General features: G+C 34.1%; 1 protein-coding gene across 1 annotated transcript in view; it reads right to left on the bottom strand.

Moving 5' to 3' along the window:
• Positions 1-16,069, bottom strand: part of LOC124538722 (atrial natriuretic peptide receptor 1) — a 355,202-nt gene that overhangs the window by 255,948 nt on the left and 83,185 nt on the right. Inside the window, exons 2-3 of the mRNA XM_047115881.1 lie at positions 11,737-12,003; positions 16-205 (exon numbers count right to left, since the gene is read on the bottom strand). Of these exons, the coding sequence (XP_046971837.1) occupies positions 16-205; positions 11,737-11,919 (373 nt within the window). The 5' untranslated portion in view covers positions 11,920-12,003. The remainder of the gene's footprint in view (positions 1-15; positions 206-11,736; positions 12,004-16,069) is intronic.

Raw genomic sequence — 16,069 nt, 5'->3', positions numbered from 1 at the left:
TAAAACGAAACTTACCCAGAGCATAATCACAAGATGGTCCGAAGAAAACGTGTGCGCAATCATTATACGCGTCGATGGCTGTAATCACAGCGTAGGCGGCATCGCAGTCAGTGACATCGTACGTCATCCATTCGAAAGAGAGCCACGATGGGAAGGCATCGCGCACTGAATCGTGCTGCAATGCCAATTCGAGTACGGGCTCCACCTGAAGAAATAAGTTTTGATTTTTATCCTGAACGTGATTTTAAATTATTATAGGACTACCAATGATATTCTAATAAACAGATATGTTATACCCATACTAAACAACAGAAAAGAGTGTTCCGCGCCAGGGATCGTTTATTTTACATTTCGTTACAAGTAAAAAGGATAGCTTGATAAAAACAATAAGTAAAAGGGATAACTAGATGTTTTAATTACGCAAAACGTATTACTACATAATTATGATGTATTATAACGTAATACTGGCATAATTATGATGAAAACGACTAAAGGCAAACGTCCCAATTAGGACGTTTTCTAGTCTTCTCTTTTTGCGCGTTAATGACATATCTGTTTACTAGAACATCATTGAGGACTACCCTATGACAGTCGGATACAATATTTTTAAGAATAATAAATTGTGATATTCTGATAATTCTAACGATTCAATACATAGTATATATCACTGTAAAATTGTAAATACTGTTAGATAATTCATAATATTTGGGTTAGGTTACACTTATTTATTATGTATCTGAATTTTTTATCGATAGATTATAAACTACTGAATAAAAATACTTTCAAACTATGTTACTGTTTACAATCTTTCACAATATCGAGAGATAGATTACAATCTATTAACAGGTGAGCACTACTATATATTATGTGCTTAATTTGTGTTTATAATTCATCTCATGCTCGGCGGTGAAGGATAACATCGTGAGGTACCTGCATGTGTCTAATTACATCGAAATTCTGCCACATGTGCATTTCACCAACCCGCATTGGAACAGCGTGATGGAATACGTTCCAAAACATCTCCTTAATGGAAGAGGAGGCCTTACCTCAGCAGTTGGAAATTTACAGGCTGTTACTTTTTTTTACATATTTACGGCGTAATACCAAAAATAAGTAACGTCAATCGAATTTTAATAATTGTATTTTATACAATTTCGGACGGAACAATTTCGTCCACTTTCTATTATTTTCATAAGAAATATTACAAAAAAAGTATAAGATACACCAATGTAACACGAGACGGTAAACAAATTTATCACCTCAAGCTTTCGCCTTTATTCATTTATTTAATAATTTATTTTACGGCGAGACACCCTACCTGTACGCATTTTTAATAAAATGTAGCTATTCTCTTGTGCTCAATTTGTGTGCATAATATCATGATCATCTCATAAAACATCGTGAGGTAACCTGGCGAAACCGATGATAAAAAACCACTTGTATTTACTTCGCAATGTAACAGTGTAATGGTAGTTCAAATGTACTCCACAAATTGAGAGGTAGGCTTAGCCCAGCGGTGATGGTCCATTACTTGCAAAACCCATCTAGATTATTTTGGTTCTCTGTATCATGTGGTGAACTAAACTTTAATTGTTGTCATGACTAATTTGTCATGGGCTAATCTTACGTTTACAGAAGCGATACTGAGTCGAAATAAGCGGTGTCAAAAATAAATTGATAAAAATAAAGTGTATTACTCAATATGAGATTACATTGAAGATATAAAGGAACGGTGAAAAATGTTTATTGTTCTTTACAGACATACACATACTTTACTTTTTACTTCATGCCGGTTCTTCTTGGTTGATTTTACTTTCTAAACCCGTAGCTTTATATAAATCAAGTTTGTAACAATTCAAAATTGATAAATGTACTTGTTTATAGAATATTTTGATTTTTAATTTATTTTCAGTTAACCCAGTAATATTCTTTTTCTAAGGATGAAAATAAAGAAAGCAAGAAACAAATATTTAGTAAGGACACGACGATTAGAGTAAGTGCGCCAATTATGGACCACCATAAGGATTTTGTGAAATAAAACTCATAATAATAAAAATTAATCAGTCTTATATTCTTTGAACAGTTCGATAATTATTTGGTATTAAAAACAAATGTTAGAATTCTTGATAAACATGAACAGCTTAGAAATAATCAACATTTTCTAAAATCTGACATTATTATGTATTTGCAAGAAATGGACAAAATATGGACCACATGGTTTCAAATATGGACCATAGCAAAATGGTTTCAAGATTATTAAAAAAAAATGGACGTGTTGCATAAAATTCAATCAGCCCATTACTTTGATTAAACTAATCATTGTTACACAATTCGCAGACATAGAAATCAACCATATCTTCTATGCCAGCACAGTCCTCATGAGCCCACTGCTTACATGATGCACATTGGATCCATTTCTCTCCCATAACGTCTTCAGAAAAAAGCCCATTACAATACAAACATTTAGCATTATGGGAACGATCTGGACTTTCATCTGTACTATCATTGACTGAATAATCACTGTTATCAGAACTCGAAGACGATGACTTTCTTTCTTTTGAGATCTTTCTTTTCTTTTGAACTGTTTTCTTCGGCATTTTCTTTGGTTCTTTTTTGGGCGCTCTCTTTGGCGTATTTTTTGTTAAATTCTTTTGTATCGACGTTTCTAAATCTCGTTTATAAGGTGAAGATGTCAAAATTGTAGGCTTGGTGCCTTTTCTTCCTCTGTTGTTGACAGTTTTCGTTAAACGCGGTATAGGCTGCAACATCTTTGGCGACAAATATGATCTAGATGATGTAGAGGGGCTAGGTATTAAATCATTCATAGTCAATGTTGGCACTCCTGATTGGTCGTTTGCTTGGTGATGTCCATCAACGATTTGGGGTATTATTTCGTTCACAGATTGAGGTTCTGGAGTTACAACAGCCCTTGGCTCAGGTAAGCAGTTATCGGGTTCAGGTATCGGGTTATCGGGAATTATATGAACTGGTGTCATTATACCGCGGGCTGGTTCATTAGATGGCCCCACTTGATGGCCTACTTCTGGAAGGTCTTCGTCAATAAAATCATGATCTTCAAAGACGTGTCTATTAACAGGATATATCCCAGTTGTACGAAAACCGCTAATGGCCAATTCTGCACGCTGAGCTCGTATGTAGGCTAGACCAAATAATTCCGCAATGTCAAAATGTGTTACTGCTCGAGGTTGCATTCTTAGTCGTTTGCGAGTTTCTTCAGTCAAATACTTTTTTAATGGACCCATGAATGTTTTATCAAGGGGTTGCATTTTGTGACTTGAGTGTGGAGGCAGAGACAGCAAGTGAACGTGGTTTTCTCTAGCTAAATCCACTACTTTAATGTTTCTAGTGTGGCTTGTATGGCCGTCTAAAATCAGCAGAACTGGTGATGAAGCGCTTGGTTTCACATGTTTTAAAAAATGCTCAAACCATTGTGTGAATGAATCAAGTTGTATCCATCCAGATGGATGACAAGCATGGATGGCACCAAGTGGAGCACCTTTCATCAGCAGTGGATTGTCCCGTTTCCTCGGAAATATCATCATCGGTGGAACAAAAGTGCCACCTGCACTCATACATATTACACAAGTGATCGTTGATCCACGTTCTGCTGACGTTACGGTTCCTATTTGTTTTTTGCCCTTAAATGCTAATATCTCCGGCATTTTTGATGGCACTACTGAAATGCCAGTTTCGTCCACGTTATATACATTAGTTGCAGAATACTGGAATTTATCAAAAGAGCTCTCCAATAAGTCAAAAAATGCATTTACATTTTCTTTGTTAAATCTTTTTATTCTAGCAATTGATGTGCCCGTTGGACGGCGAAAGGATAGGTTAGGATGACGCTTAAGGAATAACCTCAGCCATGATCTTCCTGCAGATTCATTAAGTAGCGAAAACGAGTGCTTTAAATTGTTTTTTTCCGCTAGCTGGTAAGCCAAAGATCTGATGTCCCTGCGCGTAAGACCAAATCCACATTTTTCAATTTCTAGAATATAATCGCATAATTCAGCTTCCAATTCACTCGGCAAAGTCGATTTTCTTCCAAGTTTCTGGTTCGTAACGTCACTAAGTGGTTGGTCTTCCATTTTAGATAAACGTATAAGCGTTGTTTTGGGTACTCCGTATGTTTTGGATGCTTTCAAAAAACCCATTTCTTTATCTTTTATTGCTTTAATTGCATTTGCCATTGCGTCTTTACCCCATATTTGTCTGGTCTTTCCTTTGGTTGTAGTATTTGTAGATGCCATCCTAAAAAAATTAAATGAAAATATAGGTAAGTGAATGTTTAGAATATGGACCACTAGTCCATATTCAAAACATGCCGGTGGTCCATATTACAATATACATACATTTCTAGGTTAATATTGTTACTAAGAAAATTACAAAAACGATTGGATATTGCAAATTCATTCATAAATTAATTCACTTTCCCAAACAGTAATATTTGCTGAAATTATGACCTTACGAAGTTAGGTAAAAAATTACATCGCTACTTGATAAAAATCAAAAATGGCTGCCGTAAATACGTGCGAACTCTCTGCCGATCAACAAGCGACTAGCGGGCCGCGGGAGGGGTGGAGCTAAGCGTGCGGCGACCGATGGCTTAATACGACGGACGGTTTCTGAGAAACGAAGGTAGTCCATATTACAGACCCAGTCCATATTTGGCGCACTTACTCTAAATAAAAATATAAAAAAATAATACTTAAAAAGAGAGAGTAAAAGACAAAGTACTTTATAGTTAACCTACAAAAAACAACCATAGCATTATTATGATAGTTATCTTGTTCTAAATAGGTGTAACATTCAGCTTCTAAGTTAAAAGAATAATAATTAAGTTGAAGGAACTGTTAAATAAGTCCTAATGGTAATTGGTTACCAATGCTTACAAACATTGGCGCTGGATGAAATATTAACCAATCCTTAAATCGCCAATGTACCAACATCATTGAAATAAAATCATATACTCGTATATCATACATCAAAATCAAAATCAAAGTATACTTTATTCAAGTGGGCTTTTACAAGCACTTTTGAATCGTCATTTAACAATTAAGTGAAGCTACCACCGGTTCGGAAAGTAGATTCTACCGAGAAGAACCGGCAAGAAACTCAGTAGTTACTCTTTTTCAACATTTCAATAAATACAGTCATGTTAGTTAATTTTTAAGTTAATACAACTATTAAATTAATATATCCTGCCTGGAAGTCAACAGGTATTAATTCCACGCTTTTTTATCATCTACAAAATCTTGTATCGAATAATACGCCTTTTTCACCAATGTATTTTTTATAAACGATTTGAATTTACGAGACGGCAAAGTTAAAAATGTCTGTGGAATTTTATTAAAGAAATGGATACCTTGCCCCAAGAAAGATTTATTGACTTTGCGGAGTCGGAAACTTGGCGTTATAAGCTTATCCTTACTTCTAGTGCATATACAATGATTATCACTGATTTTATCAAAGTGATCAATGTTACTGTGAATATACATGATATTTTTGTAAATATATTGCGACGCAACAGTGAGTATATTTCTACTCTGTTAAAAACATCCCGAAGAGAGTCTCTAGCTCCAAGATTATAACTACACCGAATTGCTCTCTTTTGTAAAATAAAGACAGATTCAATGTCTGCAGCGTTATCCCAAAGTAATATGCCATATGACATAATACTGTGAAAATAACCAAAATAAAACGAGCGGTAGGTATCAATATCAGTTAGTTGTCTAACTTTTCTAACCGCGTATGCTGCGGAGCTGAGTCTCCCTGTTAGGGACGACAAATGGGGACTCCACTGAAGTCTGGAATCCAATTCCATTCCCAAGAACACGGTAGTATCGGCTACATCAAGCGGGCCACCGCTTAAAGATATATTATAATTTTGCTTCCTAACATTGGGTAGGGCATAAACTACACATTTTGTTTTTTGAGTATTCAAAACCAAATTATTCATTCAATTCATCATTGACTAAATGTTTTCTAATTTCATGTTCCTCTGATATGTGATAGGGGTTTGTGGACTTTTGTTATGTGACAGATAAAAAAAAAATATCAGCTGTCCCTGATATCATTTATACCTCTTTGGAAACTAGTATATCATTGTCCTTTGTGCCTTAAGTCACATCAACTATAAATCTGCCTACAACAGTAAGTATTTCTGTTTTGCGGTAGAATATCTAACAAATGTGTGGTATCTAGCCAGATTGAGTTACACGAAACTACCACAAAGTAGGATCATAATTTATACGCCAACAAAGTTACGTGCATGTATCATAATTTAAGCAATATACGCTCCAGTACTGTGTTCGAAAAACCTCACAGATTTAATATTTGAATATGCTAATAAGTTATACGAGTAGTTTTAAGATAAAAGTGGCCAGGTGCTTTCATGTTCTTTATAAAATCCTTCCAGATTTATGAATTTGTTGATTAAATAACGTCATGTCAAAGAAAATGAATCGCTCATTTAAATTTATATTAAAGTAGAAGCTCCGTGATATTCCACCGGTAATAAAAATTGCTCCATCTCCTTAGGTCTTATCGTAATAGTTCTTGCTAAATGGACACAAATCTAACGTAAATATGATTATTATTTTAGCCCGCTTCTTCCCGGTATTGGCTTATTCAATTAAAACATATCTTCAAATTAATTAAATAGAACATTTATGTTATAGCTGGTTTTGAGGTCAGGACAGGTCTTACATACCCTACGTCCTTTTTTATTTTTTATTTATTTAAAGGCTTTATTGAACACCATGTATATATAAATGGGACAAAAGGCGGTCTTAATGCCTGAAGGCATTCTCTGCCAGTCAGCCTTTGGGCTAATCAGAAAAGTAAAAGAAGGCGGTGATTAATAAATAAATAACAATATAAAACAAATACATACTAAATATATATACACATATATATACATATATTATATTGCATGTATATATATATATATATATATATATATATATATATATATAATATAGTGCTAGGGGCTGTCTGTCAATATTATGTGCTCACGTAAACGAGCTTTAAAGGAAAATTTAGAGGTAGCTTTTCTAATATTTTCAGGTAGTTTATTCCATAGTCGGATAGCTTGAACGGAGTATGAATTAGAGAGGAAACCGGAAGAGTGAGTAGGGACAGAAAGAAGGTAAGAATCCTTAGAACGTAGTTGACGATTATGATTATCACTAAGAAATTTGAATTTACCTTTCAAATACTCGGGAGACAGAGGATCAAAGAGAATAGAGAAAAGAGATGAAAGTAAGTAAGTTTTTTGTTGGAGAAGAAGGTCTTAGACCAAGAGTGGAAAATTTACAGGCTATTACTGTTATGATTTATATAGTATGTTTTCACGGTTACAAGACGACGTAATTATACATTTTAAGCAGCACTTACAGTAAGATTAATAAACAAAAATAGTTTGTATATCAATGTACAAACCAGTATAGGTACCACACAGTCATTATATTTCCTACAGCCAAGAATCAATACATTGCATTGCGTATTCCATTTCGAATGGTGAGTGAGCCAGTGTAATTACATGCACAAGGGACGATAACATATCAGTCTCCAAGGGTGGTGGTGCATTGTTCACGTAAAAATACTAAAATGGAAATGAAACTTCCTTATAACATAAAATTATTTCATTATCATCAGCAGCCCATGTTTGTCTACTTCTGGATATAGGCCTCGCCAAATGCACGCCATTGTGGTCTTTCTTCTCATGCACCGTAAAGTATTTATTAGGATAAATACTTTTTTTTAAATAATCCTACTAAAATCAAATGAATAAGATAAATTATATCTTAGTTTTGTTCGTTTAAATCTCCTTTCATTAATTATCATTTAAACGACATACAATTAGTCAGAACTTTATCGTAGTGGTTTGATTAAAATAGAAAGACAAATATCTCTACGAAGAATGCTTAAATATTTGCTTAAATGCATTAAGTAATTGAGGGAGAAAGGTACTCCAATCTTAAACGCAAGTATACTTAAATTCTTAAGTAATATATAACTGTCAGCCAGTCCCAGCTTAACACGGGTACACCTATAAGGTGTATTATCTTCTAAATCTATATATATATATATATAATAAAATTAGAGTGTCTGTTTGAAATATTAAAATAACCAATAACTTTTTATAAGTAAGTCGATACTAAAGCTATTGAAAAAATAAAATATTTTATTTTTTCAATAGCTGATGTAATAAGGAGTAACTTAGGTTATCTCTTAAATAATTACATCTTGCACATTTTATAATCAATAAAGTAATTGTCATATATCGAATTCTGATATTTCGAGATCGTGTTCGTAGATGAGTTTTGAGTTTCTTGTTACATATTAGCCTAACTTGTCCGTGACTCTCAAAAGATAAAAAAGTTGAGATATCATGAGGCATTTGAATTATAAAGATTTCAAATATAGACACACTAATTTGGTAAGTCACGTGTACCGTTTATTATTGAGTTAATATATAAATTTGAAAATCGTGAGTTAGCAAATTCGTAATATCTGAATTTTATTTTATAGTTTTAGCAAAAACTTCTTAATAGAATAACTTTGTAAACTTTTGTATAATAGTGTGTCTGACGCTTCGTCTTCTTTTCATCTTATTATACCTGAGATTAAAAGTATTTAATGTATTATAACATACCCGGGAGAAAAGCTATTAAGCTATTCCACTTTTTATTCACAGTGAAAGTGAAAAGGCACTTAAACTCGACGAAAATAACGATTTTAAAGTTGGCCGTCCGTTCATTGAACGTTATGTATGTGTACATGTACATTATATATACTTAGCAAGCATTCATTAATTACGTAACACCTTCCCCCGTACTATAAAAAAATAAGTTTGGTCGGACCTCCTCTCCCTTGTTTAATATTTATTACGTAAGAATATAAAGAAAACAATTAATACAGGATTGGTTTATTTTAATATTTATTCGATTTGTCGAATTTTTTAAATGTTAATTTGTAATTTAGTTGGCTAATGGTACGCAACCGAACGAACCTCGGTAAACGCGCGGTTTTTCGCGCTTTTTCATTTATCTATCGATACTCCTTCCCACGTTTAAATAAACATAAGACATGGTCAACCCCCTCCCCCACTAAATAGTCTTACGAAAAGAATGAATGTCTTACATACAGTGTATTATATTTACTTGTTAAAATGTCGAATCGACATGGCCCAGTGGTTAGAACGTGTGCATATTAACCGATGATTGCGGGTTCGAACCCAAGCAAGCACCGCTGATTCATGTGCTTAATTTGTCTTTATAATTCATCTCATGCTCAGCGGTGAAGGAAAACATCGAGAGGAAACCTGCATGTGACAAATTTCATAGAAATTCTGCCACATGTGTATTCCACTAACCCGCATTGTAACAGCGTGGTGGAATATGTTCCAAACCTTCTTCTCAAAGGGAGAGGAGGCCTTTAGCCCAGCAGTGGGAATTTACAGGCTGTTGTTGTATTGTTGTTAAAATGTCGCCTCTGTGGTTCTAAACAGGTATTTAGATCACAAGTCGTTAATTAGATAGTAAGGTTACTATCTAATTAAATACTTGTTATTATATTATTAGGATTACTATGATTGGGAACCAAATTAAATTATAGGTTGCTATTGTGTTTGTGTTACTTCCTACCCCCATAAGTCGTTGGTATGTCTGATGCGAATGATAATTATAATCGTGACGATCTTCCGCCATATTTAATTTTAACGATGGTTTCTGACTAATTTCGAATTTTGTATATGAAGTATAGAGGAATTGTCTGAAATAATTACGCACATCTTGCTAACGATAATAATATATCCTGTGCAGGTTTAAGTCCATAAAAATAAGCAATAATTTATCAGAATCACGAACCAAACATAATGTCGATGTGCCATTACATCAGCAGTAGCTCTACCATCGCTTTGACTTGGGTTCTAAACTTAGTCAGTTGAGTCAGCTCAACTCCTTCATAATTTATTAATAACCTGACTGGTCACCAAAATTATAACAATTAAGATCTAGAGTTCGCTTTGCATTCAGAATTTATAAAGTTGTTCTAATACCAGTGTTCCATCATCATACCCACAGGTTCATAAAATATTCGTTATTATATATTGCTATTTTGTCGTAAAAGATCAGAAGCTTGGAGTCTGGAAGTTGATAGTAAGTACACCGTTCCTCGGAAAGCACATACGTACAGCCTTCCTTGTAGTAGTACTGTGTTAGTACTTCTGATCTTTTCTTGATCGTGTCAGATTTCCCACCCGACAGCGAGGGGAATAGGAATCTTCTACTACTGTGCACACAATATACCCTATGAAGTTGCCGGATTGGGCGCCGTAGCCACATCAGTCTCTCGGGAGACGTCATCATCGTGATTCATCATCAATCCTATTTACTCGTCTACTTTTTTAGTCCCTAAACAATATATAGAAGAACAATCTGAACCAAATATACAATTCTTCGCAAAACAACTCTATTTATACATTTGTTATTTAGTGGAAATTCTTAAATAGATAAATCGGGGTGTTCTTATCAGAAGGTCGTTGTTTCACGAGTGATTTATTAAGTCCTATATATTTTTAACGGTATTTTGTCTATTTCATATTTTCACAGATATTCGTATTTAGCGGCAGAAGTTTTGCACCGTGTAAATATTGGCGCTAATAATTAGTGAACTGGATCCCAAATTACGGAACTTGTATTAAATTATATGTAACTTGATTTTTATATAATTGTACAATTTAATGTATTCTGTAATATAAAAGATGGTTTGAATTTCGGTACGAGAATAGTAATTGCGATTCAATAGAGAAATTGATTTGATAGTGGGAGGTTGGACTTTGTTCAAGGCCTGGACACATCCGTCAGATGTTCTTCCAACAAATTTTGCCCGGTCCATTTGTCCGTCCGACTAATTATATCATTATAAAACATGTCTCGCATTCCAACAGTATAGCGTGAATTCATGGTCAGTAAACATCTAATATATTAATGGCGTAAGCCGATTATCCCAGTGATTATGGGAAGATAGTTGCGCATAAAATATCGAGCATGGTCTTGTTTTGAAAAGCTGTTGCCGTAGATGTACAGAAAATTAAAGAGGATTCTCGATTAAAGGAAAAAGTAAAGTAAAGTAACAGCCAGTAAATTTCCAACTGCTGAGATAAGGCCTCCTCTTCTATTAAGGAGAGGGTTTGGAACATATTCCACCACGCTGTTCCAATGCGGGTTGGTGGAATGCACATGTGGCACCTCACGATGTTTTCCTTCACCGCAACCGATTCTTGATTGCAATTTACTAAATTGTTAGTATTTAACAAATAATTAATTTTAGAGAGAGGAAAAGGGTACTAGTCGGTTAGAGAGCGGTACCACCGTTGTATAATAAAGAAATGAAAAACGCAATCAAAATTGAAGCATTACTATCAAAAAATTCAATTTCAAAGTTGGAACAGACGTAATTTTTTCAACTAGAATATTTTGAAACCTCAGTACCTTCTACATCTTACAATAATGGATGTACATGTAATGACAAGCCTAGCCGTTTAAATAATTTGCCTTTCAATAGTAACAAAATATATTTTTATATTTATATCTAATAGTATGTACTGCGTACATAAAGCAGAATTTCCTAGATTTGCTCGATATATAGGTGAATATTATATTATAAGACTATGTAATCTTTTATATAAATATATATTTAAAGACTTACAACTTGAAGATTGGCATCGTATGTTGTATTTTTGGGCAATAATAGCGCAGCCCGAATCTTGCAATTTCCGTTGAAGTCGCAGACATTTTCACAAGCCCTCTCCCGCGGCTCCTCGCCTCGGCAATTCTGACAGTTGACAACCGACGCCGCACCAACCAGTATGAACAAAACGCACCATCCCATGTTATCGATAAATCACCGGATACACATCACTATTCACACTAATGACACATTTTTCACTACATACTTGCTCATCACGAAATTCACCTGTAACAAAAAGAAACGTATTATTATTAAATGAATCAATAACATTTCGATAAATTCAAGAAGGCTTTTACAAGCACGTTTAAATCGTCATTTAACAAGGTTTTTTTTTTATATTAAGTGAAGCTACCACTGGTTTGGAAAGTAGATTCTAACGAGAAGAACTGGTAGTTACTCTTTTTCAATATTAAAAAAAAAACAGTCATGTTAGTAAATTACAATTATATATGTATGTAATATATCCTACCTGGAGGTCAAGAGTAATAATTCCACGCTTTTTTATCGTCTGTATAATCTTGTATTGAATAGTAATAATACTAATTTTATATTTATGATATTTCTGTCTGTAAGTTACTATTCAATATAAGGTATGTATATAATTATGTATCATTACATTGAGTAACTTTTTAATATTTGTCAAACTATTTCCACGTAATTAGGTTTGTCTGAAGATTGTCGGGTGGGAATGCCTTCAGGCAAAAATTCGTCCATATCAATTACAATAATTTGATTAATAAAGTTTTATTATAAAAGATATATATCAAAAATTAAACTTAGATATGGATATAGATAAACGACAATCAAACAGATTTAACAGTAAATACAAAAATAAGAGCTTATCCCACGCAGTGGCGTAAATAGGGCGATGCCACCGGTACCCAAGCACAGGGCGAAGACTCTCGGGGGCGCAAGAATAGACAAACTGGGCAGGACTATTGTTTTTTCATTTTACTCTTGTTAAGATTCCGCTGAGTCCCTAGTACTCGATTCCAATATAAACGCACTTAAATGCTAGTATCATTAAAAACGTACATCGCGCTCATTTTTTTGGCAGCGCACGAGCGTATTTGTGTTTAGTGAACCTGCGTTTAAGCTTTAGTAAGTAAAAAAGAAAAAAGTAAAGTAACAGCCTGTACATTTCCATTAAGAAAAGGGTTTGGAACATATTCCATATGAAATATGTTCCAAACCCTAAAATAGGCAAAGGGTCTGCTTAAATAGGGCGCAGTTATAGAAGCTCGCACAGGGCGCAGAAAAGGCACTGATTTCACGCAATGCGTCTCTATCGTAAATAATTGGTAGTTTTTTCAACATGAATGTAATAGAAATTGGTTTGTAAAGAAGTCGTCGTCATCCTCTTCGGGTTTCCAAATTTTACTTGGGGTCGATGCAGCATGTCTTCTTCCATATTGTCTGATGTCACCTCAAAAGTAACATAATTTCTAACCATATCGTCTATCACACAATCCATTCATCGTTTCTTCCTGTTCCTCTATATCCATCCACGTCCACGCTCAAGAATTTGTAAATTAATAATGAACATATTATCATTGACCGTATATACCATTGACCATTAGTTGGCACAGAGACTGGACATTGGTTTTTTAAGAAATATTAACCATTCCATTGCAGCAATGTGCAATTACTAAGGTTGGTGGATTGGTAATATTTATTCATTGTTATTATCTATGGTGGATCACTTACCATCAGGTGGCCTGTTTTATAATCCACCAGTATCATAAAAAAAACCCTGTATTGATTGTGACTACTACCAGTTCGGAATATTCTCTTTTACTAAGAATAACCAACAATAAACTCAATTGTTACTCTCTTTCAGTATAATAGAACCTCAACATCTCATCATGAAGTTAAGAATCTAACAGATGCTCCCATTAAAAACTGTCACGTGACACGAGCTGCGATCGGGTTTTAGAAAAAGCAAAAATAACCCACCAAAAAATGTGTATTCTGTTATATTTGGTCAGATATCTCAATCTATCTTATTGGAGTAGTAGTATTATCTTAAAGGAGTCATTTAGATTCGAAGGGAATATTCTGAGCATTACGCTTCATAGTCGCGTCTGCGTCGAAATAAGCCAGGAGTTACACTTATTCCTAGGACCTGGTCACGTCCGCATCGCGGTCAGATAACAAATTCACTTACAATGAATTCTATCCTCTTTTATAAGACGTCTCGTACTTCGACTATACTTCGGATGCGTTGGAATTTTCTGCTTTCATCAAACATATACTCCTTATATACATCATCAGTATCAATTAATTTTATATTGACAAATTGCTACGTTCAGCAGTTTTATTTGAAAAAAAACACAGGCCGTATTTTTGTACATTTTCAAATGTAATAAAATAATCAAATCTGGCGTTATAAGCGTATCCTTACTTCTAGTGCATATCCAATGATTATCACTGATTTTATCAAAGTGATCAATGTTACTGTGAATATACATGATATTGTTGTAAATATAATGCGACGCAACAGTAAGTATTCCTACTCTGTTAAAAACATCCCGAAGAGAGTCTCTAGCTCCAAGATTATAAATAAATCGGATTGCTCTCTTTTGTAAAATAAAGACAGATTCAATATCTGCAGCGTAACCCCAAAGTAATATGCCATATGACATAATACTGTGAAAATAACGAAAATAAACTAAACGAGCGGTATCAATATCAGTTAGTTGTCTAACTTTTCTAACCGCGTAAGCTGCGGAGCTGAGTCCACTGAAGTCTGGAATAAAAATAATCTCCTATGGTTTTCAATAAATATAAACATTATTAATGGCTAATCGGTGTTTCTATATTTGTTAGCCTACACATTGAACATTGTAACTTTATGAGACACACAATTCAACATAGAATTAATACATATATTATTGTAATGAATTTGTAATTGCCGAATCGACTGTGTTTAAATTGTTAACTTTATTTATTGTTGTTATTTGATCTTCAAATAGCATTAATAAATAAAGCCTCTCTCAGTTTCCGTCCGTTTATTCGCTTACATTCATTGAATTACAAGAGAAATGTTATCAATACAATTAACGTAATTATTTAAGTCCTTAGCGTTTGATGTGATCGATATAATTTAATAGCATGTAATAAATTTCGGTGTTTTATTCATAGAGAGTTAAAAAGAGATAGAAGATATGTAAAATAATGTTGTAATGAATTTAAGAGCCAAATATCCCAAAAAGAGATTTTACAGTGAAGTATAAAAATGAATAAAAATGATATTACTCATAGAAACATAACTGAAAATGCTTTGTGTCATTAATGATTGCTGTTTATTTATTTTTAAATAATAATAATTGTTAATGTATTTCAAAAATACAAGTTTTTGTGGGTTACATATGTACAAAGAGGGATAGACCGCATTAATATCTGATGGAGCTATTTTGTCAAAATATTGAAATATATGCGTGATAAGCAAACTTTTTTTAGCCCACTGCTGGGCTAAAGGCCTCCTTTCCCTTTGAGGAGAAGGTTTGGAAAATAATCCACCAAGCTGTTCCAAAGCGGTTTGTGGAATACATATATGGCAGAATTTCTATGAAAAAGGATACATGCAGATTGTCTCAAAATGTTTTCGTTCACCGCCGAGCACGAGATGAATTATAAACACAAATCAAGCACATGAATATTCAGTGGTGCTTGCCTGGCTTTGTACCCGCAGTAATCGGTTAAGATGCACGCCTTTTAACCACCGGGTCATCACAGTTCAAAGGCAGACCTTAAACTGAACCAACTAACGAGTTATCCAACAATTTCAAAATGGGATACTAATTGAGAAATTAGCTTTACGTAAGAGCGTTATACAGCAACAGAATCTCTCAGAGAATTGGAACAGTGCCTTGATCACTTTGACGACCAGTGACCGTATTCATATGGCAATTTATCGTTCAGATAAGACATAACGTTCTTGTAACACTTTGACGATCAGTGCCACACATACCCGGTGGTATGTGAATGCGATGTGAAAATAAATTTCTAGGTCATACATTGGGGCTAGATAAGAGCAACGTATCTATTCATTAATAAAATAAAACGTATTGTTAAATTTTTAGTGATAAAGAATCTGAATAAACCTATCACAAAATACACCCGCCCCTTTTGTCACCAACTTTGGTGATAGGTTTTTGTGTAAGTTCTCCCATAAAGGTCTGGTCTGGATACGTTCCACTCTGTCATCAGATAATCTACCGCCTCATCAGCAATATTTAGTATTGTTATATATCGGTTGAAATAGTGAATGAGCAACTATTATATAATA

Source organism: Vanessa cardui, chromosome 21, assembly GCF_905220365.1.
Source record: "Vanessa cardui chromosome 21, ilVanCard2.1, whole genome shotgun sequence".
NCBI lineage: Eukaryota > Metazoa > Arthropoda > Insecta > Lepidoptera > Nymphalidae > Vanessa > Vanessa cardui.
The sequence above is the reverse complement of the archived record's forward strand: the minus strand, read 5'-3'. Positions and strand labels throughout refer to the sequence as shown.